Source organism: Bacillus rossius, assembly GCF_032445375.1.
Source record: "Bacillus rossius redtenbacheri isolate Brsri chromosome 4 unlocalized genomic scaffold, Brsri_v3 Brsri_v3_scf4_2, whole genome shotgun sequence".
Lineage (NCBI taxonomy): Eukaryota > Metazoa > Arthropoda > Insecta > Phasmatodea > Bacillidae > Bacillus > Bacillus rossius.
The window spans coordinates 10,202,251-10,224,052 of NW_026962011.1; the positions used below are offsets into that span (position 1 = coordinate 10,202,251).

The 21,802-nt window shown below is 40.3% G+C and overlaps 1 protein-coding gene across 5 annotated transcripts in view; it reads right to left on the minus strand.

The window, feature by feature from the left end:
- LOC134541907 (endoribonuclease Dicer-like) overlaps window positions 1–14,321 on the minus strand; it is a 224,263-nt gene extending 209,942 nt beyond the window's left edge. For 2 of the 5 annotated variants that reach the window (XM_063385646.1, XM_063385645.1), the window contains exons 1-2: window positions 7,483–7,661; window positions 2,915–3,111 (exon numbers count right to left, since the gene is read on the minus strand). In XM_063385646.1, the coding sequence (XP_063241716.1) occupies window positions 2,915–3,111; window positions 7,483–7,632 (347 nt within the window). In that variant the 5' untranslated portion in view covers window positions 7,633–7,661. Of the gene's footprint in view, window positions 1–2,914; window positions 3,112–5,761; window positions 6,125–7,482; window positions 7,662–11,391; window positions 11,717–14,134 lie in introns of those variants that run through there. The other 3 variants (XM_063385650.1, XM_063385649.1, XM_063385648.1) reach the window with 3 other exon arrangements.
- Between the last annotated feature and the right edge of the window lie 7,481 nt (window positions 14,322–21,802).

Sequence of the window (21,802 nt, forward strand, 5' to 3'; positions counted from 1 at the left end):
CAGGTCGCGTGAGGCTTACTTATTTGTAATATGTTTTGTGTAGAGCTTATACTTCTTGTGTAACGGTTGTTAGTTCATGTGCACTGTTAGCCTGCGTATTATAAATATTATAATATTATAAATTCTCATGATTAAGGTAATTCTCTTAATTATTGTACCTGTTATACAGATTGTAGCTGTATTTATATTTGTATCTGTAATTATATTGGCGTCAATTATAAATGTTGAAATGGTTGTACTCATTGAGGAAAACTATGATGGCATACTTCATCAACACACTGAAATGAGACATCTCTAATTAAGCTTAGAGCAACACACCCCCCCCCCCCCCCCATACACCCGGTATACTCTCTTCGTCAGCAGATACGGAGGTTTCTGGTTATCAAACCCAGCACACTTCAAACTTTATAAAAAAATATGGTTTGGAATATAAGAACACAGATTTATTTGATTTAATACAATTTCTTGGACAAACTCCACTGCAGTTGTGCACTGCTTGTCATGGAAAAAATTCAAGAATGCAAATTAAGAAATAAAAAACATATAGAGTACAAGCTTATACAGCTATGTCAAACTGATAAACACAGGATGTACTAAACCGGTATTATGGACAACATAATGACGACGTCACAGATCAAAACTTTTAAACTTAAATATCAGACACCACAAGAATTCCACAAAAGAAATTTAGTCACAAAAATAATAACAGCACAGACGAACACAGTGGGATAGCAACGATGATACAGTTTCAACAATAACAGTAAATGCAGGCAAACAACAAAACCTGGACAACACAGCAAATATAACAAACACAATGATGAAGGTAAACAAATATTATGGGCAACACCGACGCACACAATAGTTTTCTATGACAAAAAACAGGACCTGGCATCTGTTCACATCATCAGCACCCATACTTAACCCTTTTTTCCCCCTTAGGGGTTAAATTTCGCAAAATATAAAAATTTTGGTTTTTAGTTTTTGTATGTTTATAGATTGGTATCTAAAATTATTTATTAGGCTTAATTAAATTCTGAGATATAATTATTATTTTTAAAAACATACTTACCCATTTTTCACCTCTTAAACAGGTTAAAATTTGAAAGAAAGAAAAATTATGGTTGTAATATTTGTATTATTATTATTGGTGCCAAAAATCACTTACAACCCTTAATTAAATACAGATATAACTATACACCTTAAAAAACAATACACTACCCCTTTTTCACACCTTAGAGGTTAAATTTCACAAAATGAAAAAATTGTGGTAGGTAGTTTTTGTATTGTTATTATTGGTACCCAAAATTATTTAATACCCATGATTAAATTCTGAAAAATAATTATTAATCTTAAAAACATACTTACCCGTTTTTCAATCCAAAGGGGTTGAATTTCGCAAAATATAAAAATTGTGTTTAGTAGTTTATGTACATATGTTTATTATTGGTACCCAATATCATTTATTATGTTTAATTAAATTCTAAGATATTATTATTATTATTATTATTATTAAAAACAAACTTACCCCTTGACACCCCTTAGGAATTAAATTTCACAAAAAATAAAAAATGTGTTTATTGTATTTGTATGTTTATTATTGATTGGTAACCAATATCATTAATTATACTTAATTAATTTTGGTGATATTATCATTCATCTTAAAACATTCTTACCCCTTTTTCACCCATTAGGAATTGATTTTTGCAAAATGTAAAATTTAGGTTGGGTTTTTTCGTATGTTAATTACTGGTAGGCCTACCGAATAAATATTTTTTTTTTATCTTGATTAGTTTTGTAGATATATTTAATTATCTTAAAACCATATTTACTCCTTTTTCACACCCTTAAGTGTGGAGTTCTGCAACTATATATTGCCTAGTTCTAATTAATTAGCCAAAGACCTTTCAAATACAGACAATAAAAATAAGAAGTAAGTCTTAAACTACAACCATGTTGTATGCTTATAGTTGTGAAGTTAACTGACACCAACACTTTAAAAATTTATGTAAACGTAACTGAATTGGCGTTCCAAGTATTGTTGTGAAGCAAAGCTGTTTACAGGTGTAATCGTGCAGCAATATTACTTCAGCATCGTACAGCAATATTACTTCAGAAGTGAAATATTTCCTTAACAGTTATATGTAATATACAGAAAGTCAGAATACTCATGACCTAAAAGATCCTAAGTAACTGAGATTGTGTTCTTTGACTGAACTAACTAGCCGGCCGTAAATGAACCCAAACAAATTTAAGAATATATTTTGTGATATTTTGAAGGTTTCACTGTAAATACAATGTATGTTGTAAACAGAGTGCAACTGATGAATTTGTGTTTAATTTTTTCCTAAAGACATTTTTTAATGATCAATACCCGTCTTAACTTCCATTTATTATCAAGAGACATACTAGTACGGTATATGGTAAATGTTACATGTATTTTTCAAAAGGCTAAACAAAATGAATTCATTTGTTTATATGATGATGCACTACTTTATTATTTACAAGGAAACCTCTAAGAAACCCGATAAAGGTGTACATACATTACTAAGGGGAGCATATATCACATACTAGTAATTATATATATATAAATGGTGATAAAATAGAGGTTATATTGTCACTACACGTACTACATACACATAAAGAAGGTGTACATAATTTGGTGACCAATGTGTAGGTATCACCACTACATAATTTGACTACATGTACATAAAATAGGACGGGCACAATGTTATGCTTAATTTTTTGGCCATAGACATCCTTAATCTTTTACATTTTTACATATTAATACATGGCATACAGCACATTTAACAAACAATTGGTCAAATCAATTTAACTTATGTTATACGAATAAACTTTATAGTGTGTATACTTATCAAAAAGTATGGCTACCACTACAACAAAGTAAAGCACTTACCCTTTCAGCTCATCCAATTTCGCTTTGATCAGCATGACAGCTATGTAGGTCTTGCCAGATCCCGTCGGCAAATAAAGGATTGTGTTCTGGTTCCGTGCCGTTTCCAGGAGCTGCTCCTGATAGTCCCTCGCCAAGAAGGAGTCATCCTCAGAGTCCAGCCCGTTCTCCTGGGCGGCAACGTTGTACGTTGCCATCTTCTGCACACACCAAACTTTTCTCTCATTGCATAATTCATAACAATTACAGATGTCAGAATAACCAATTTCATCTTTACCATAGTGAATAAACCAAGCAGTCACACCCAGAAAACTTGGATATTTAGATTTGTATATTGAACAGTTGCAAGCAACAGCCTGAATATAATTGTCTGCATGTCTCAGCAAAATACATACTTTGCCTTCCAAACAAAACAAATGAGTGGAAGGGCCAACTGCTGATGCTGATCCCCCCCCCCCCCCCCCGGGCTAAGCCTGATTTTATAAACTCATATAATAAGTTAAAACTCAAACCTCAATTACAGTAAATTGTTTAAAATTGCATAAAGAAATCAAAAACTAAACCTGAATTACAGCATTGATAACAAATAAACACAGTGACTAACATTCCATTGAACCACTGGAACTGTCAGTTCCCCTTCTTTCAGGAGGGATATAATGCTTTTTTAATTAGAAGTCTGAATTTCTTTTCCAAGTACATTATTTCAGTTTCATTGCTAATTTATAAACACAATGCATTTACAAGAAAAATCATTCTTCACTCTGCTGTTAAGTGTCCGCAACTCACACTAAAGTTCTGGGATTAACTATAGTCAAGTATTCCGCTCATGCCCAAAGCCAATGTGCGGCTGCACTGGGGATCCAGACCTATGATCTGCTTCCCTCACATCAACAAATTGTGTGTATATTACGAATTAATATGTTGTTAAAGAAAAGTTTTTTTTTTTTTTAAGTGCTGATATTATAACATCTAATTTCAGTACAAACTTGTCCCTCTGCAGGTATAGGCCATGGTTAGACAGTGTGAGGGAACAGAGGCCTGGCTATGCTTTCTCTAGCCATCCAAACAGAAAAGTGGAAATTGGACAGGCTGTGCTGCAAACTTCCTGGCACACCCATCAGTAATAATCATCACCATCACTATCACTATCACCATAACAATTACCATTACCATAACAACAGTATCAATACACATAGATATATATTACTGTAGTTTATAAAAATTATCAGTATGCCTAAATATTTTATTTAGTGTTCATTCAAGATAGTTAGTATTTGAAAGAGTAAATAGATATATCAAATTCATTTCTTATATTAGTGATCTATTTTATTTTTTTCACACTGTAATACTAACTGCCAAAGGAATTGAGTTTATTTTCCCATGTTTTTACAAGAAGCCGCTCATTTTACAATTTACACATAATTTACACATTTACACAATTTACATTTTCTGATAGTTCGGAGTCTTTAGCCAGTGCTGTACAGCACGTACCACGAATATTAAAATTTCAGTGTTTAGCAGTGACATTGCACAACACTAGGGAATATCAGCTATGTACGTACACAGCTTAATTAGCCTATACCTTTAAAAAAAATTGTATATGTCACTAGTTCAAAATCATGTGTTTGCTGATGGTTCTGAGACTTTAGCCAGTGCTGTATGGTGCGTACCATGAATATTTAAATTTATGTGTGTAGAAGACACTTTGCACTACAGAGTGGCATATCAGCTATATACGTATACAGCATTTTTATTTTTACATAATTGCAAATTAACGGCTAGTGCTGTATGCTTTCTACCATTTTTATGTAAAGTGCTGTACACTTTTTACTACAAAAAATTAAATAGCTAGTGCTTTCTCTTTCTACCATGCACTTGTATGGCTATTGCTGTACAAGTTTTACCACAAATTTATGGTTAGTGCTGTACATTTTTTACAAATTTTAAATTTGATTTTGATTCATAGTATTTTTCATGGCCAGTGATATGGAAAAATACGCGGTAGAAGCTACGAAGGTAACGCTTTCTTGCCGAACTGGAGCGAACATGGCCGAAGCAGACTGTGGAATTTTTCCGCCGACTGCTTCGGCTATGTCCGCCACAGTTCGGCAGGGCAGGTGGCGATGTCGCGTTTCAGTCGGCGGTCGTCTCTCGGGGCGCGCGCATCTCTCCCGCGGGCTGTTGGCTGGCAGTGCGTGGGGGATTTGTGGGCGTACGATGATACTCCACTCCCACTTAGTATATAAGTAATGTAGAGTAGGTATTTTACTATCAGAATAATGTAAGTCAATCATTATTTTTCAAAAATAATGTATTTAAAAAAAATGTCAATTTTTCTACCTGTGGAATAGTCAATGTTCAGTTAAGAAAACTACTTAAATAGCACCATTTTGTACCTTGAAATCCATATTTTCCCGGCGGAGGGCCCCCAGACCCCCCCCCCCCCCCAACCTCATCATGTTTTGGTGTGAACGGAGTTATTGCTTCCCCTCATGTAAACCTCACGCCTCGCCACTGCTTTCATGCAAACTTGACATGCATGTTTAATGTCTTTAACAACATAAGTTTGTGTATATTTATCACTAGTTTGAAATAAATCATCAAATAATTGATTAGAACAAATTATTCAAAACAAATAAAAACCAAACTATGAAATGTTAAGTTTCTTCAAGCAAAATAATTTCTTAAAATTGTACATTATAGGTTAGAGTTCTAAAAGTTTGCTATTTCCTTAAATTTTCTTTTAAAATTCAGTTATAGAGAAAAATTAATAATGGTTGTACTGGATCCCCTTTTCACAAAATCCTCGCTGCGGCCGTAAACATAGCCAGCCACCACATTGATTCTTACGGCAATTCCCAACCTAGTAACCATCCATCGGCTGATTTAAATCCCAGTATCAACAAATAACACGCCAGCTATAGCCAATGAGCTACCTCTGATTATTATGATCGAAGGGCATTGCAACTCCATGACGTCATACATTTTCCCTACTTCTTTTCCAACCAATAGGAATCCGTTATCGTAAAATTAACTTGAAAATATGTTAAGTGAACAAAGTGTAGGCACCTAAAGCCCGTTCTACAATGACACAGAGACGGATATCAAGGAACAGGGTTTCTATAATAGCATGCAGAGACGGACTCGTACGGATTAGCTCAGCAATGTAGTGATGGGTCGTTCGTTAACGATTCGTTCAAAAAGAACGAATCTTTGAGAGAACGAAATCTTGCGATTCGTTCGCGATGTAAAGATCCGAGAGCCGGTACCTTGAAAGATTCGGAAGAACGAAAACGCGGAGAGAACGAGAGAACGAGAGAACGAGATGAGAGAACCGGCCACGCGACCGGTCTGATTCGTTCGTGAAATGATTCATGACGTCAGGAGTCTGAAGAATTAGTAATCACAGCGTGCGCATGTTCACATGAGCAAACGATAACTGATCAAATAAAATAGGGTAACATGAAAAGTATCTATACCTGAAAATGTCAACTGTTAAGTAGTGGTTTAAAATTGCTTTTTCACATTCACATACACAAATTAGGAATAAAAAAAACTAAAAAAAAAAAACATATGAATTAAAAATAACAGGGAAAGTAACTACAAATGTTCACACTTACCATTTTTGGGTTAATTAATGTACTTCATTTGTTTCTCTTCATACTGAATCGCAGTAGTAGTATTAAATTTTTGTCTTTTTTTCTGTAAATTTGTTGGTCTACATGTAAACACTTTACTGTCACTAAAGTGTAAATAGCTTGTATATTAATATTTGTAACTTAAAAAGTAATAAAATATAAATAATCTTGTTTCATATACGCAACTGTGATTCACTGGCTACGGAAAGCAATGTTCAAATTCAAATACAAAAACACGTACATAATACTCTAAAGGATGAACGAGTTACGACACCTGATAAAAGAGCCAGATCCCATACACAGAAAAGAACGAATTGACCGAGATGACCGAATCGTTCTGAACGAATCATTTCACGGAACTGATCCAAAAGAACCGTTCTGCCCATCACTACGGCAATGCTGGGCTCTTCCGTTTCGTTGCTCCGTGCCATATATCCGTGCGACCAATAGAATCAGAATATTTGTTCACAGTGGCAGCCATGCGAGTTTACGTACAACATTCGTTAAAAATTGTTTCAAGTACAATAATATCTAGTATTCTATTAATACTTTGTGGTTTATTTTTATTACTTAAATAAATTTCTGTCCGTGCTATGTTTTCGATGCAAAACAGTTTTTAAAATTATATCATTTCGTAACCTTGAAATGGAATCTCATTGGTTGTCATTTATTACGTTTCCGTGCATTGAGGAAGAAGCAGATGAGATTGTGAAATGTTCCGTCAGATCGGTCTGCGTTTACGCGATCCGTCACCATTTCCGTGCCATTGTAAAACGGGCCTAATGTCTCAAATGCTACACATGTTTATCGGGTAATTTGAAGTCACTACGCATTCATGATTCAGCTAGTACAAATTAAAAAGGCAGCACTAGATGAAAAAAAAATTAACTAAAGTTACGTTGTACACACGAAAAATATTGATTAGCATCTTACCTGTAAAACCCCAATGTATGCCAAGAATGGACAAGTCAAACTTAAATCTTGAGTTCTAGCTATATACCTTGCTACCACACCACACACTACAACCACACTGTTCAGTGCTCTAACCTCACAGGAGTCGACCAGCTTAAATATAACTGACATGGGGGAATCACAGTCATTCCATGCACTGCAATTCTGCAGTGTAAAAAGCGGACAACGGGTAGGGGAAACTCCCTTACTACAAAAAGTAAACAGGCAAAAAATTGTTTCGTTCTTTAAGGTTTACTTTTAAAAAATCAAGTGTATTATGCATGTTAAATACTAGAAATACATTACACATCTCACGGAATAATGGAAGAGCATTCTATCCATTACACATTTTTAGCCGTCAGGTTTTCACACTTGCACATCAAAGTGTAATTTTTTTCCCCTCTGATAACTAAATTTCCGCACTTTTCACTTGTAGGTTATGTTCTAACGAGCAATATCTTCCTAAAGATAAATTTCAATTTATTTTTTAACCGTAGCATGTTTTCGGGTCATTCAGTAAGAAGGCGTTGTGATCCTTCAAGTAGTTAACCAGTAGCTTACCGTTTCAATGAATAGTTAAGTTTATATTTCAAAGGAAATACTGTTTAATCATGAAAATGGTCGGTTGGGATGTTTAAAATTAGTAGTGTGGACGGTTTTTTACGTTATACAGGACACAGTGAAAACTCTTAAAAATTAGATTAGCTACATTAAAAATAACTACTTTAAAACAGTGTGCGCAATTGATTAGGTTAGAGTCGCTGCATTACGAATAGGTACTGTGAATGATCGGTTGGGTTGGGTTACCTACATTTTAATATACTGTGGATAATTAGACTACTGTAAAAACTTTTAAACGGTTGGCCAGGTGTAAAATGTAGCGAACTTAACCTAAACTTTAACATTAGGTACCTCCTATACACTGGTGCAGGCGTACCTTTACTGAGGAATAAGGCTGGGGAAGTTGCAGTGGCGGCAAGGTGGACATGTTGGCAAAACAGCAGTACCCGTTAGTGTTTGAGAAGGGAAAACGGTGGGAATCGATAGATGACAAGCAAGGCACAGGGCAATACGGGGAACAGTTGAAGGAAAAGAAGGGCAAAATCAAGAAAATATTGAAAGGAATAGGCAGTAAGAAAGCAAATGGCAAGGATTAAATGTTAAAACTTGGGGATGAAGCTTTGGAAAAGTAATTGAGGGTGTTATTCAGCAGCAGTGGCGAGGCGTGAGGTTTACATGAGGGGAAGCAATAACTCCGTTCACACCAAAACATGATGAGGTGGGGGGGGGGGGGGGGGGGTTTGTGGGCCCTCCGCCGGGAAAATATGGATTTCAAGGTACAAAATGGTGCTATTTAAGTAGTTTTCTTAACTGAACATTGACTATTCCACAGGTAGAAAAATTGACATTTTTTTTAAATACATTATTTTTGAAAAATAATGATTGACTTACATTATTCTGATAGTAAAATACCTACTCTACGTTACTTATATACTAAGTGGGAGTGGAGTATCATCGTACGCCCACAAATCCCCCACGCACTGCCAGCCAACAGCCCGCGGGAGAGATGCGCGCGCCCCGAGAGACGACCGCCGACTGAAACGCGACATCGCCACCTGCCCTGCCGAACTGTGGCGGACATAGCCGAAGCAGTCGGCGGAAAAATTCCACAGTCTGCTTCGGCCATGTTCGCTCCAGTTCGGCAAGAAAGCGTTACCTTCGTAGCTTCTACCGCGTATTTTTCCAGCCAATCCCCTCCCTGAACCTTTGTACCATGCCACCCCCCCCTCCCGAAAGGAAACTACTGCGGCAGCCTTCCTGCTGAAAGCGGTCCTGCCAGCGCTTCTAAACCTAGCAACGCTTCTAAAACAGCATGTTTTTGTGTCAACGAGTTCTTTTTTTATAGCGCACAGCGCACAGTATTGGGTCCCAAGAAGATAGTGTAAAAAATACATACACCTAACTGCACGAGCCAAAGTAAAATACTATTCTGAATAAAATATTTATTTAAAAAATACAATGTCTGGAAACTGCCTGGGCAAGCACTGCTTGCCTTGCTTGCCCTGACGAGACGCCACTGTTCAGCAGACTGCACAAGGATAGTAAAATCTCACAGGAATGGAAGGAGGTGGTAGTACCAGTAAAAAAGAAAAGGAATAAAATGGACCCACGAAGTTATAGGCCAGTTAGTCTCATATCAGCAATTAACAAAATGTGCAGTGCACAGGTATACGTATGTGGTAGGGGAAATAGGTTTATAGTGCACAAGTATGTATGTGGTACTGATAATAGGTTTGGGAGAAGCTACTCATACGAAATGCCGCTGGCGAGCCTGCTGAATGATTTGGTGCAGAAAGTCAATATGGGAGAACAGACAGATGTTCGTTTTAACAACTTCGAAAGTATTCGACATGGTAAATAGCCCAAAATTGATAAAGGTGGAGGGGGTCATAAGGGATAAGAAGATGGTAGAGTGGATTGCTGATTTCCTTATAAACATGAGACAGAGGGTACATGTTGAGGATAAGATGTCTGAAGAAGGAAGTGTTACGTCAGGGGTGCCGCAGGGCAGTGTGTTTGCTTGGCCCACTCCTATTCACCATCATGGTGAATGATACAGGGGAGGGCCAATTCCATGCCAGATCATTCCAGCCAAGATACACATTGTCCACCCTATCATCTCAGATTTGGATGAAATTTGGTACATGGTCTCTCCAGACAAATATAAGAACCAGTATTTTTCATTTTTGGAATATTGTCTATAGTTTGGAATTTAAAGCCCTTCAAAGTTTCCTTCTGTTTGGTGGAATTTTTTCAATCCGCAACCAAAGTTGAATGACACATTTTGCTTCAACTTACATTTGTAATAACAGTTATTAATGTAGAATTGTGAAATTCACCATGTCAATGCTTGCCACAGAGTGTGGGCCCTTGATACTAGCTGCAACCTGATCCTGTGATTCTCCAGAGATACTTAGGAATACAGCGTAGCTGAGACTGTTTTCTTAAAGACTGGGATGTTTATAATGTCAGTACATGACAGCTGGGGCCAAGACAGTTTTCCACTCAAATTAAGCCCCGGCCGTAGCGTAATGATATTAAACATCCCAATATTTTAGAAAATAGTTTCCTCTACAATGTATTCCTAAAGATCTCTGGTGAACCACAGGATAAAGTTGCAGCTAGTATTAAGAAAACAGTAAGGCGGGAACAACAATCAGGCCAATTTCTCATTGAAAACAATCCAGTCTTGGCTACGCTATTAAAGTACAACATAGCGGCAGGCTTGTCAAATGCCCAGGATACACCTCTTCACTTATAAATGTGTTTTTCTGAGAATCCAGTAGGAATTTTCAAATGCTGTTTTAGGGTTACGTAGAGGAACGTATTTAGTGTTCAAAAAATTGTTTCAGTATTTTATTATTTTATTTATGTAAAAGCCAGTACTCTAGAAATGTACTGACTGGCCTTTGTAGTCCTATTCTTTTTTTTTTTATGTTAGGTTTATTTGCTAAATTTGAGATTTTGAAATATGAACAGTAAGTATGCAAAACCATGAAAATTAGTAACATGAATTTGTTTTACAGCTGTTACTTTTTAAATATAATAACCAGTGTACTTATTCTGGCCAAGTTACTAAATTTTGTATAAATTTACTTTAACAAAGGTCTTCCAGTAAAATCATAGCTACATTAGCATTTCTTTTTTATTGTTCAATACTGTCAGGAAATCAAAAACTGTGGATCAATAGTGGACTGCATCGTCAATAAACAAAAAGGTATGTATTCAATTTAAACGTGCCGGCAAATACATCTCCATAGCACTATAGAAGTGAATAAAACTATTAAATTGAACATATATTCAAACATTAAGAATACTGTTAATACTCACAATATTTTAAATTAGGACTCATCTATCATATAAATTAATGTGCATAACTGAAAACTAAGTTTGGCAACAAATACATCCGTTGATGAAAAACGTAAACACTAACCATAAAAATATTTACATTGTATATAAATACTGAGTACTAGAGAGCTTTCCTTTTTAAACTGTTATATCCTGGTATTGCTGATGAATATTTCTGACGTGTTCTGCTTTAACGTGTATGGCCATATTTCCTAATTCTGGTACTGAGCGATAAAAAAAAATCCTACAATATTGGATGACTAAATGTAACACGTGTTATTTTTTATAGCAAAAATGAACCCATTGTTTGTCCATTGCCGGGCAACAACAGAAAAACACTATGCTCGGAGTGGGTCTAGTGCTCTACTAGATTGGATCATAGATAATGTCCTGGGGGCGCTAGACAAGTTAAAATGTCCAACCAAATTTGTCGTGGGTCGACGGCTCCAGCAATGTACACTAGACTTGTAGGCTGAAGACTATTCTTTTTCCAAAGCTGACAAATTGATGCACTGTCCCTAGTCAGCATAGTATACTGATTCCTATGTGGCTCTTGCACGAGAAAAAAAAACACATTACTTATATTTACATAACTAAACTCGTACAGCAGCTGTACACAAAACAGGTAAGATGCTTAATATGAAGGGTGCAAATTACACTAAAAACACGCAAGGGTAGCGGCAAACTCATTATTCGCTAGAGTCGGGCAGTAGGTACTGTAAGATAAAATATATCTAGAGGGCTGGGCTCGGATGTCCAGATCCATGACTATGTAAATAACATTAATTATATTAAGTATTCCCAGCATATGTGTGCACAGTTGATCAATCGTAAAGATCTTTGCGTAGAGGCGGCCAGTACAGTAAGTTAAGACTTTACAGTGCGATGGTGTAGAGTTAGTGGTGTAGTTGCTGCTGTATGTCCGCAAACGTTTGACGCCGCCTGTCGGTGCTCCCTCTGAGAGCACAGGCCGTTATGTATCCTCAACACCTGAATTAGGGCATGTATAACGAACATGCCTCGCGCGTGCCGAGTAGAGTAGGAAGAGCAGTGCATTGAATGGCGTGACGCTAGTCACGGCTGGCTGTGTTGTACGAAGCGCCCGGCAGGGTGTGGCAATGCGCCACCAAGACATATGTGCACATGCAATTATTATTAAAAGAAGTAACTAAAACCTTTTATGTATTGAATAGTCTTAAATAATTATTTAATGTTAATTTAAATGCTTTTGTATAGTAAAACTGGCTGTCACCATCTTCCTGCGCTCCGTCACTTTCCGCGGGAAATCGAGCCCTCCCTGGCCGGGTTGCCAGGGACAGTCGTCAGTCGCCATCTAGCACTCACCAGGACCGGCATTTCCGCGCACGTGGAGCCTTCAACCTTCGCGCCAAAATCAACATGTAGCTTCAATAGGTAAAAATCTAAATCCGTTTTCATCCGCTCCACAGCCAGCCCTAAATCGACCGTACAACGAATCGTGCGGTTTTTTATTAAATGTGTGTGACTCAACCATGGGTCATTTAGCGTATTATGTAATTTCTATCGTTTTGGGCAGCACGCTGATGTGCCCGCGCTTCACACCATAATTCCTCCGTCAGGAGACTTGCTTTTCGCCCACACGGGGCGGCGTGTGCCAAACGCGAACATTGACTTTCTAACACATCAGTTCCTGGGACGTCCCGTGGTCGCGAGTGAGTTTCCGTGTCCCGGTACCACCGCGCCCGCACCCAGCATTACGTGGCCCTACGCCACCACGAGGATGGACTCTCGGTAATTATATTAATTCATCTGAGCGGTGTTTCCGTATCAGACTCGTCCCGATCTACGGGACATTTCGTGTTAGACTCTATTTCCAGGTATAAATGCTAGAATTAGTTTCCACCATCAGCCATGTGTAGTGTATAATTTCAGTGTTTTGTCTAGGCCATTTAATAAGTGATCAGTTAATTATTCTTTTGTCTCACCGTCCAGACTATCACTCTCTGTAACAGCTAGATACGCCACGCGCCTTCATCGCCATCTCTATCAATCTCAGAGTAGCCTGCGACCCTCGGTGGGGTAGTCCTCAGGAATTCCGCAAGCCGTGAATCAATACCGCCATTCAAGGGCCATATGTGCGGAGTTGTGAAGGTAGACGATGATACGGCCAGTTACATGACGATGTACTCTACCAGGTGAAGTAATGTATCGTGTGACGTGTTAATAAATCCAGTTACATTTACGTGTGCTTTTAATCGTTACGGCATCCTGGGTGGCCTAAACAGCCCGGGGAGTCCTTGTCTACGCGTCCCTGCCTGCAGCCACGAGTCAAAGAACCCCGCCCTCGAGTCAAAATCTTAGTTTTCACAATTTAAATTAATCAATTTAAAACAGGCAGTGGGGACGGCGTCACGTTAGCAAAATTTATGACAAATTATGTATATGTATGAACATGGCCAAAAACACTTAAACAACACACTGTGACACAATTTGACTGGACCGGACAGTGAGTAGGTGTGTTTCATCTGAGGAGCAGCATTTTTGATGTTAGGAGCCGGGCTTCCAGGCCTCTCAGTAGGTAGGTACAACATCAGTGGTTAGTAAGTAAATTACAATCTCCCTTGTTAAAACTTGCAATTTACATATTTTACAGTCATTTAAAACTTTTTCCACAATGAAAAAAATACACTTCAGTAAATGTTTTGTGCATCTAACCAACATGGTACAGGCCATGAAACAGCTTCACCTGGTTATTGCGGGTCCACTTCCCAGTAGTGCGGGAAACGTGGCGGACATTTCTCAGTGGTCGTCAATGTTTTGCTTGCCTGGTACCAGCCTCCATAGGAAGGCTGAGTGTGGAAATTTCGGCCCCTGTGACCACTGAAAATGAAACAGCATCGGGAGAGACTATGGTAGAAAGAAGCTGACAGTTGTAACTAGTTGATTCAAATGGTTGGGCCTCTAAGACATTTCCCTTTGATGTGTCTCGCACACATGTGGACAGGTCAAGGAGATAAGGAAGACAGACTGATAAGGATGGAAAATACTACTCGTAGTGCTATTGCGACGTAAATGGTCTGTGTATTGCAGATGTAATTTAAAGTACATAAACATACTCGTACATAAACATAATCATACATGCAAGACACCAAACACCAAAAGAGAAGAGTGTTCGCACATTTATTTGTAGGTAAATAATATAGCACCTTGACCATCAACTTTCAAAGTTATATAATTTTAAGAAAAAATAAAAACAATTTATAAAAAATATTTTTTTCTCCAATATTTAATTCGTAAATATATTGTGATCTCTGGGTCAAACCCAGCGATGTAAATTTTTAATAAAAGATAATAAAAATTGTAATATTTAAATATAAAAAATCTTACATTATAAAACTTTGAGTCATCAGTTCGAACCTGGTGAAGCCATTTGATGGTGACAGGTCGTTCTTTCATGGTGGTTGCTGGCAGACTGACCCCCCACCACTGCCACCCATTCATATATGAACTTTTACAGCCTCCCTCTATCCACTACTATCCCATGCCACCCCCACATGTCCAACTCAGTAAAATGATTTCCTGCAAATATAATTCTGCCCCCCCCCCCCCCCCAAAAAAATACTCTCAACACCTCTTTCCTTTATTATTTGTTCCTAAAAATATCATATGTGCCTCCCCCCAACTATCCCAAAAACAAAATATTTTATTCTTGCAACTGTTTCCCCCCCTTTCTTATCCCCATTTCATTTATCCCTTGATATTTTTTTTTTTGCTGTGAGTATCATTTCTCCCTTTCCCTGTTATATGGACATGCCTCTCCCCTCCCTAAACCTAAAGTATTTTTATTTTACTCTCGCAATTGTCTCTCCCCTCTCTCACCTTACCCCATTCCCCCTTATAATTCACTACAGCTACCCCCTATCTACTCTCCTACCTTTCACCCTTCAGTTAACTCTCTTTGGTGCACCCAAGCAAGACCACCACCTATCATTTCCACCAGCACAGCAGGTGCATATAGCCAGACTTCAATTTCGTGCATTTAGCTGGACTTAGTTTGATCTCACAACCAGCAGTCTGATTCCATCATATCATCCATTCAAGATACTGACAAATATTTAGCTATAGGGCAGCTTTAACATATAAAATTAGGCCTTACTGGTGCTTCACCTAGTCCAACATCCATGTCAGCATCCAGCATCGAGCCTCATGCAGCATTCACATCTGGCGAAATACATAGTGCACCAGAATAATCACATCAGTCTATCATGTGCTTAGATTATTACATGCCAGTTGTCCCTTGAGGGACCAATATATACTTCCTGAGATGGGTATAACTGGTTTGGCATTGTCCCATATGATGAAGGAAGTGGATATGCCACTTCAGCGTGGTTTGGGGACACGCTATGACAAGAGGCTGAAGAAATCAATCCTAGCATCGACACCATCTCTACCAGTTTAACCCATTCAGCAACCAACTGTATCTCACTGGCAAGCCCCTTCAGAAAGCACGGTGGGTGCCTAGCAAAACCTATCATCTCTGAAACTCCTCAGAACACCCAGAAAGTTCCTGATCCGACTGATGACATTCAACCTCTACTAACCATCCAGACTAGTGTCGGAGCAGTAACACTGCTCACCCATTCTCCCATTCTAGAGTGAGGAACTCCTGTGGGCTTGCTATAAGCACAGAGTGACCAGATGTCAATGCGAATCCTCAACAGATGACTAGGCACCATAAGAAAAACTCAGTGTGGGAACCCTGGTATCGATTGGACATCCCACACTATGGCCCAAACTTTTAATGGCACTAGGGGTGTGTCCAACCTTTAAACTCATCTGGACCACACTGTCACCTCGGAAACTGGAGACCCACAGGACCAGCCCCTCAGATATGCCACCAGCTCCAGCTCCCCGGAACTTATAGTTTTAATAGCCCAGTCGTGCTCTTTTCCAAGGTAGAAGCTAGACCGGCCTTTGCCATTACACCATTAGGATCTTCACAGTAATCCAATGCCTTTGGGACCCACTGCATAAGGGCCTGGAAGTGCTGACTCCCCAAAAGGTTTCCGTTTCTACTGCCATTGCCAGCATGGAAGATATTTCCATCACTCGGATACCTCTTTCCAACATCTGAGAATGTCGAGGCATTACGACTCCCTAACAGAGCTCACTTTGGTAAACACCTTTACCACAAGGAGGTAGTGAGTTACCTTGGTGCGGAGAGACTATATATTCGCATTAATGCACCCTTTCTGTGATCCGGTTGGATTCAGCCTCAGATACTAGTACTGGCAACAGCTTCGACACCTCAAATGGTAAGCACATTCTCCCGAACAATCAAGACCGCTCCCAAGATACAAACCGGTATTCCAATACTCAAAAGTAAGGGTTTAGTTAGATGTTGAATATGCTACACCTGTGTACCCTAACTATATTACAAGTGCACAATAGCACACAGCCAGTCCGTTATTTTAAGACAATGGATTTTGGTGTCCTATCCGTTGCCATTCTGTTGCCAAAATTCTGCGCATGCGCAGAGCTCACTTTTTCATTTATTTCGTCCAAATGGCTGAACCGCATCTGGCACTATTAACACATATATAGTGATTATTGTGATCATCGGGTGTACCTAGCGCATTGGTGCGCCAAATGAAATGTTATGATAGCGAAACTATCCTGGATTACATTTTACAGACTTTAATTGTCACGGAAGGGGCAGGAGATAAAGTAGGCCGAAGAGTATAAGTACCTAGTGACCATGTAAAATAACCTGGGATGGGCAAAGCAGGTTCGGCGGGAAGTGAGTAAGGGTAGGAGGGTACTGGGGCTGCTTGGAAGGACCCTGCAGGGGCAGGGATAAGTGTAAGTGTGACGTCGTCCCGACCATGGCCTCTAAGCCCGTGCTCCGCACCGCTAGTACCCAATCCCATTTTCGGAGCGCACCCCCAACCCAGCGGGAATGAGTCAGGCGAGCGCCTCGGGCGTGACCCCAATAGAAGTAAATAAACTTAAGGGCACAGAACCCCAGGGGCTCGAACCCCTAAAACAATTAAGGGAAAAGACATTAGGACATAATTATTAATTCCCAGACATTAAACAAGTGCGTCGTAGCCACTCCGTGCGAGCACCACACACACGGATCAGACAACGAACCTCATTAACATTCACCGTGGCCACTGGCCTCACCAACTTGATGCCACAATTCAAATAATTAAATACTCTAAAACAATTGTTAAGCCTTAAGCACCCAATTACCAGGTGCTACCTTTTAATTGGGCACCTGGAACGTGTTTTTAGCTTATAATAGAGCAAATTAAGTTAATGTAAGTTTTTGGCGCCGACTCACAAAGGAGGCGAAACTTTCCCTCCCTTGCGAGGCGGCCATATTCGACAGTCTCCAACCACTCCGCGCCGGGTCAAGACGTGTGTCCGTGAGCAGCCTTCCACTTTGTTTCACCGATCGTTCATTCTGTAGTCATTTTTATATCTCAACCTTTTCTTTTACTTCATAGCTGCTCACGTCGACTTGGCGTGTATTTCGTGGGCCTGGGCTTATCCCGACCACCTTCGTTAGTGGTTCCGCATCGCGTCGCGGACCACGCCACTTACAGCACTGGCTGACTCCAGCCAACATGCTTTAAATAGACTGCCGCGCATACGCCTGCCGGCTGCAACCACAAGTAAGTGTAAGGTGTAATTTAAGGTCACGCTCACTGAGCCACCCTAAGACAGTTAACTTTTGGTACTGGCCATCTCCAGAACACTTGTAACCGTGCCCTGCGAGACTGCCGCGGAGAATTCATTGTGTTATATTAGTGTCATGTTTTGTTCTGTAATCAGCGTATGTTCATGTAACTGTACAATGGCTCAGATGCCGCATAGCACATTCGCATAGTGTTTGTAGCGGTTCTGCCACCGCATAGAGTACGCATAGGGAGTACAGAGTACCCATGCGTACCACCGGAGAAGTCCGTTAATTTAACGTAAATCAACATAACCGGTGTCGCTTACGATTATTTCGCGCCACCCCATCCTCCACATGGCCGAGCGGCCTAAGGGGATTTCAGGTTAGACTTAAAGCCGTGTTCCTGGCGGGGCACGTGGGGGCAGAGTACCCACGACCCATCACCAACAGCCTAGTGTTCCACTAGCCCCCCCCCCCCCCCCGGACAACAGCAAAACCGCGACACCCGTAGCGCCCGTAGGTACTTCCCGGGCCTTTTACAGAGGCTGGGTGACGGCAAGGGAGAAGGCATACTCTACATTGGTCAGGCCAGTGATGGAGTACCTATGCGGATGTGATCTGAGATCCCAACCTAGTGGATGAGAAAAGGGAACTGGAGAAGGTGCAGCGTTTATAAGCGAGGTGAGTGATGGATATGTGGAAGAGAAGGGGGCGGGGGGGGGGGGGGGTAAGAGGGGGAAATACATAGTTCGACTGAGATGATATGGAGTTTGGGTGGGAATAATTACAAGGGTAGAAGGGTGGAAAGATTAGTCAGCATGTATAAGGTTATGAAAGAAGAGGGGGTCTGGGGGAGCTGGGGACTACATACAGTACACAGATGTGGGTATAAAGGGCGATGATATCACGGGTGGAAGCTTCAGAGGGAACGGAGGTGAATGGAAAGGGGTAGGAACACTTTACTTGGGAGGACATAATGGAAGTGGAATGGGCTGGATGAAGAGATGCTAGGGGTGAGAGATGCATGGGATCTCAGGAGAAAACTAAAAAGGGGGAGGGGGGCAGTGAGTGAAATGGGAAGAATCCCTCCACTGGGTGAAAGCCCAATTGCAAGCATAATGATCACTTCAAATTCAATTCGAAAAAGTAATAGCAAACTTTAAAAGTTTAGAAAATTAAAATTACACCATTGATAGTGCTGCTATCTGTAGGATTTTTGGTGTAGCAAAAATATCGACAGTAGCCAACCATCCGCTAGAATGCATTGAAATTAGTTTCTAGCCTTATGCAGGGCACAGTTTATTAAAACGGTTGCTTTTACGTTATCTAACAGGGATTGGGTTTGAACATGTTCTGAAATAATGTCTGCGAGTTAGATTACAGTTGTATCCCAAGGTAGTGTTTATTCGCTACCTTATCCGGATGTCTTGGAATACTGCCATTAGTGTTTATCTTAAATAATATCTCAGTTATTTTCATTGAAAGAGATGGTTCTGCTCTAACTTCAAAGGCATAGGCCTATAACAGCCTTGGGAAACACTTAAGACCATAATGTCTTATGTATGTTTTCAACTTATTAAATTTTATGATTGCCTTACAACCAAAGAATTTCGGTTAAATTCTGACTCAGTCTATTAATTTAATCTAGATAGCCGCCTTTAGAAGGATATATTTCTCAAAACATTATTTGATAGTTTATATAAATGAATTAAATTGTTTGAATATTTACTAAACAATTGAGTATACCTCAATTAAATAAATAATACGAGTAGTAAATAAGTCTTAGATTTTCGACAGAACTAAAGTTTTTAAAATGCTTGTGTTTATGATATCCACTTTTCGATAAACGAAATAGTCACGTTCTCGTAAGAACATATAAATTGATTATCTATAAATAATGTTATAAAATTTAAATTGTTAGACAGCAGCAGGGTGCTGTCACCCGACCTAAGTGAAAGGCCCGGGTGGGGGGGGGGGGGTACCTGACGGGCGCTAAGGGCGTCGCGATGCTGTTGTTGTCCGGAGGGGAGCCAGGCTGGTGGGCTGCTAGGCCGTTGATGTCGGGTCGTGGGTACTCTGCCCCCGCGTGCCCCACCAGGTACACGGCTTGAAATCTAACCTGAATGGTTTTCCCTTGGCTGTGAAGGCCGCTCGGCCGTGTGGAGGACGGAAGACTACGGACATGATTTGTAACACAAGTTGGTGAGAATTACGTTTAATTTAAGAGCTTCACCGGGGGTCCGCGTGGGTACACGGTACGCTCTACACGTTCGCTCCGCGTTTCAGTCCCGCAACAAAAACTCTCACCAACACTTGGCAACGTCTAGCGGTTACACAATTACACTTAAAAAACGATCAAAAAACAAAACAAAAAAACACAACACTACGCGACACTGAAATGATTACCGCTGCAGTCTCGCGGGACGTGGGTCGATGCTCGCTGGAGACGGCCAGCGCCGAAAGTTAACAGATGCATGGGGGGGGGGGGGGCTCGATGAGCGGGCTCCTAAGTTCGGAGAAACACTTACGTGAGTGCAGCCGGCAGGCATGTGCACGGTGTCCTTAATTAAAATACTCTCGCTGGAGTCGGCCAGTACTGTAAGTTCCGTGATCCGATACGCAGCGCGGTATCACAATGAAGACGGTCGGTTCCGCAAAATACGCGCCGAGTCGACGTGGGCAGCGGTGAATTAATAAAAGGATTTTAGTTATAAAGGTATAGTGCAGAATAAAAATAATCAGTGAAACTAACTTGAATGCTGCCCACAGACACACGTCTGTTCCCGGCGCGGAGTGGTTGGAGACTGCCGAAAGATGGTCGCATCGCAAGGGAGGCAACTTTCACCTCCTTTGTGAGTCGCCGCCAAAAACTTATAATAACCTAATTTGTTATATTATGAGTAAAAAACATGTTCCAGGTGCTTGATTAAAACTTTTCACCTGGTAAATAGTTGCCTTAAGCTTAACAGTTGTTTTCAATGATTTAATAATTTAAAAAATGGCACCAAGTTGGCGACTGTAAATTTACTATAAATTGTCTCAATGTGCACTGTTTGGGTTTAAATTCCCTTAGTTTGGCTAGACCACTATCACAGGCCAATTAATCAAGGCCAGTAGCCACTGTGGCTAGTAACGAGGTTTGTTTTCTGTTCCGTGCGTGCCGCGAACACACGGAGTCTCTACGACGCACTTGCTCACTGCCTGTGATAAATTAATTTTGTCTTAATGCCTTGTTTGGGAATTGTTTACCGTAGTCGAGCCCCTGGGGTTTCGTGTCCTGATGTTTAATTCAGTTAATTGAGGTTGCCGTCGTCCGGGGTCTCGGGCTCGAGTCCCGGTGTGGCTCCTAGTGGGAAAAGGCGGCTCTTGATACGTATTGTCCGGGTGGGCGCCAGACTAGCTCGGCTCTAGTCGTGAATTTGGGGTCGTGGATGTATGTGCCCCTGCGTGGCCCACTAGGGCCGGCGGCGGTGTTGCGTGAGATGATGTTTAAATAAGAGACGTGGAGTTGAGGTGGCGGTGTCGTACCTTTTATTCATAGGAGCGAGTCGTACACAATACAACACTCTACAGAGGTCCCCGGGGGGGGTTTACTCGTTATTCCGTGGCGCCGTATTGTTCGTGTTCCGCGTTACGTGGGCCTCGGACGCTGTTACGTCTCATACGTCTCACTGGTTACGCGGGTAACGTAATTTCGTAACACAAAGGCGGGACACAAAAGTACACAGA